Source organism: Penicillium manginii (assembly GCF_028828005.1).
Source record: "Penicillium manginii strain IBT 31320 chromosome Unknown utg000001l:1.0-3466041.0:1.0-3467806.0, whole genome shotgun sequence".
Lineage (NCBI taxonomy): Eukaryota > Fungi > Ascomycota > Eurotiomycetes > Eurotiales > Aspergillaceae > Penicillium > Penicillium manginii.
The window spans coordinates 1,503,894-1,507,464 of record NW_026643102.1 but is presented as its reverse complement, the minus strand read 5'-3'; the positions used below and the strand labels follow the sequence as shown (position 1 = coordinate 1,507,464).

The 3,571-nt window shown below is 47.8% G+C and overlaps 1 protein-coding gene across 1 annotated transcript; it reads left to right on the top strand.

Annotated features, from left to right (window-relative positions):
* Positions 1-2,519: 2,519 nt before the first annotated feature.
* N7533_000540 (Zn(II)2Cys6 transcription factor domain-containing protein) lies at positions 2,520-3,571 on the top strand (the record flags this gene model as incomplete). Its single annotated transcript, XM_057097190.1, has 3 exons — positions 2,520-2,615; positions 2,699-2,796; positions 2,869-3,571. The coding sequence occupies 3 exons, from the start codon at positions 2,520-2,522 to the stop codon at positions 3,569-3,571; spliced, it is 897 nt and encodes a 298-aa protein (XP_056965683.1).

Here is a 3,571-nt window from a genome sequence, read left to right as displayed (position 1 = left end):
TCCTCTCTGTGAGGTGAATCTCTCTGTGAGAGTGCCTGGGTGTCTCCCTTCTCTTCCCTTTTGTTCAGTTTCCTTCATTGCCCTGCTTATATACCCCATTGTACAGGTTGTATCTGGTAATTAGTTATAGTTTATAGTTAGTATATTACTCTGTTAGTATTAGTGTTGTATTAATATACACCAATGGAGGGACAATCGAGACAGATCAAAGGACTCCATACTCTGTACTGTCAGTGTCAGTTTCAATGTCAGCTTGAATTAAGTTGACTAGATTGAACTAAGGCTCATGCACGAAGGAAACGTGGACAATCGCACTCTTGGCCTAACCGGGAAGAACGGCCCGGAATGGCCCTCCGTCGCGACCGCGCCCGATAGGAGACCACTGGCAGGATAGAATGATAGGGCCATTCCTGGCAGACTCCGTAGGGTATTCATGATCACGATTCATGATCATGGTTCATGGTTCTACCGGAGCAAAACCTACTCAGGAACTTCACGTCAGCCTGTCACGGAGGAGACTGGTCTGGATCTTTTCGAGAAATCTCTCCTCTCCACATGGGGTTGAACTTAGTTACAGCTCTGTACGGAGTAAGAAAGACATAACTAATCTTTGCTTGCACTGCACTTGCACTTCCCAAAAAAGGGAATTCCCAATGCGGTATTCCTGCCCAAGCTAAACAGGGCATGAAGTCATAGCGCGGTACGGAGGACCAAGTATCTCATACAATGAAGTGCTTACTATACTGGTACTAGTACGGGGTACTTGTAACCAAGCCCCCCCCCTTGGAGGAGGTATGGCGTATGGAGTACAAGGATTATTATTACCTTATGGCAGGTGCCTGGAAACAACACGAATACGATGTGCGGCTGGGGCTTGGGATACGCACGTATGGGACTCGGCTTCGTACTCGCATTGCACCGATAAGGGGTGCCACGAGCTTGTGAGCTATAATAAGGCCAAGGGTGAGGGGGAAGGAGGGGCTGATGCTGGGCGGTGCAGAGTCTTCTGTAAGAGTAAGAGTAAGTACTCTATTCCTAGGTACAGAGTAATTTGTATAGAGTAATCATCACGTTAACGAGTGTGCGGGCTGACTTCTGTTTCTGTTATACGGCGCGATCGAAAGCTTGTCGTGGATCTAGCGCCACAGCCTCATGCTCATGGGGTTCATAGTGTAGTTTCATAGGTTCGTGCTGTTCATGAATTCATATGCTCATGTAATAGCCCCGAGCTGGCTGCCGTGATATACTTACATAGACCAGCCTCGACGTGGAAAAACAAGAAAATGGTCACGTCATGGACTTGGGGTTGCGCCCGCCTTGTGGCCCGTCATTTTATTGGAGGGCGGGCGGTGATGAATCACGATTGTACACGCAGTTGACACTGTGCAGTTGACACGCTGTGTCGGTGCTGTCGATCTTTTAGATACAGGATTACAGGAGTCAAAGGGAAAAAAAAGAACTGCTATAGTTAATAGTTATGCTAATTGAGAGGAGGTCTTCATAAAATAAATCAAGTGTGTGTTGTCGCATCGGCAGGACGTTGCCGAGAAGTTGTACACTCCCGCTTATACGCATTACTTTTCTTTATGCACGCCAAGGCCTGAAACAGCAGTTCCAGGCTCATTTCAGTGAACATTGAACTATTCAAATCATAATGATATAATAAAATCATGATCTACCGGTACACTATTGGAAAGGGGTGAAAAGAGAGGTAGGTACTCCGTCCATTACTACTGTAAGTACTCGTACCAATGTGAGTGGCCGGAAGTGCAGTCCATTCGGATATACGTCAGACAAAGTCTCCGAGCGCCGAGTGGAAGCTCCGTCCTCCGTGAACTTTGCGCTCTAATGCCGAGTCTTCCAGCCTGATTTGATCCCCACCTCGATAGAGTAATCAGAAAGAATAAAATACCGTTACCAATAAAACACAAGTAAAAAATTCAATGCAAAGTAAAGTAAAAGAAAAAAAAAGAAAAAAGAAAAAAATAATCACCCCCCTCCCGGCCCTGTGATCACCAAGCAGGTGGATCCTGCATAGACTTGGACTATGATTTGATCCCCAATCGAGAGGGTGCTAGGTTTCTGTAACTTGTATGTACGATATTGCTCTTAAATCCCTCGAATACAAGGCCCAGCTAAAAAGGGACCCTCTCCCCCCCTTCTTCCAAACTTCTCCCCTCCTGGAAACATGACTAGTATATGACCAACCTGCAACCTTCAAATCTTAAAGCTCGGAAATCCTGAAACTCCCTACCACATCTTTCTTCAAAGTCAATTCCCATCCATCTGATTTGATGGTTACAATACGACATCGTCATTAGATCATCGACTGGTTGACGTCGATCATTTGCTACTGCCCGGATCAGGAAGTATAGCTCGGGAGTCACAAAGAAAAACCAAACCAAAAAAAGAGAAGGAAAAAAAGAAGAGGGACACACAAATCCTTCTTTTACTCCTTTTGCCTTTCTATTCTCGCCGATTCTTCTCCCCCATCACCTCGATATACACATATACACATTATGGCAGCTCGCCAATCAACGCCAGACTCGCATTCCGACAACGTGCGCAAACGTGTCTGTAAAGCATGCGATCGGTGTCGTCTGAAGAAATCCAAGGTATGTTCTAAATGAACATGGACATGGACATGATCCAGGCCAGTCATCATAAAATCAAAGACTGACCAGCAAAAAAAAAAAAGTGTGATGGATCAAGCCCATGTTCACGCTGTCGAGCAGACAATGCAGTTTGCGTATTCGGCGAGCGAAAGAAAGCCCACGATAAAGTGTATCCCAAGGGGTAAGCAGCGCAAATCCCCATCTGAACGTCATTTCCGCGATTTATATAAAGCTAACCTCTCACTTCTCCCAGATACGTCGAGATGCTCGAACAACAACAAGCATGGCTAGTCAACGGCCTCCAAGAACTCTACCGCCGCACCCTCGACGGCGAAGGCTGGCCCGGCGATGCCCTCAAGACCGAACCAAACGGCCACCCGCTTACCCACGACCTGCTGACACGCCTTGGCGCCCTGGACCACACAAAGGGCGAACATTTCGAAGAAAACCCCGACGCCATGCAGCAAGATCTCTGGCGCAACGGGATGCAGCGCCAGGAATCGTCCGACGGCTCATCAGAGGCTCATTCGCCCATCGCTCGCTCCCGCTTCTCATCCGATGCCTTTTCGCAATCGCAATCGCAACAGACTATGCCACCAACGCCGCCGGCTTATAGCCCCTCGACCCGTGCGCACGTCAAGCCCGAACCTCTCCCCATCAACGCCCAGGCCCAGACACCCGTGCAGGCGCAGAATCAACAATATGCGCTGTCAATGCAGGGCGTTGTCAATCCGCTGGCCTTGCAAGGCCCCCCGCAATGGAACAATAATAGTGGATTCAATCCCTTTGATGAGATGGATCTCATGAGTACGGCCGATTATTCAAATATGAAGTTTGAGGAGCAGAGCATGCAGTCGCCGATGTTTAATCAAATGCCGATGAACTGCGTTGGCGGGGATTATGATGATTTCAATCAGTTTCTTAATCCCAATCCGACGGAGATCACTTCGATCTGA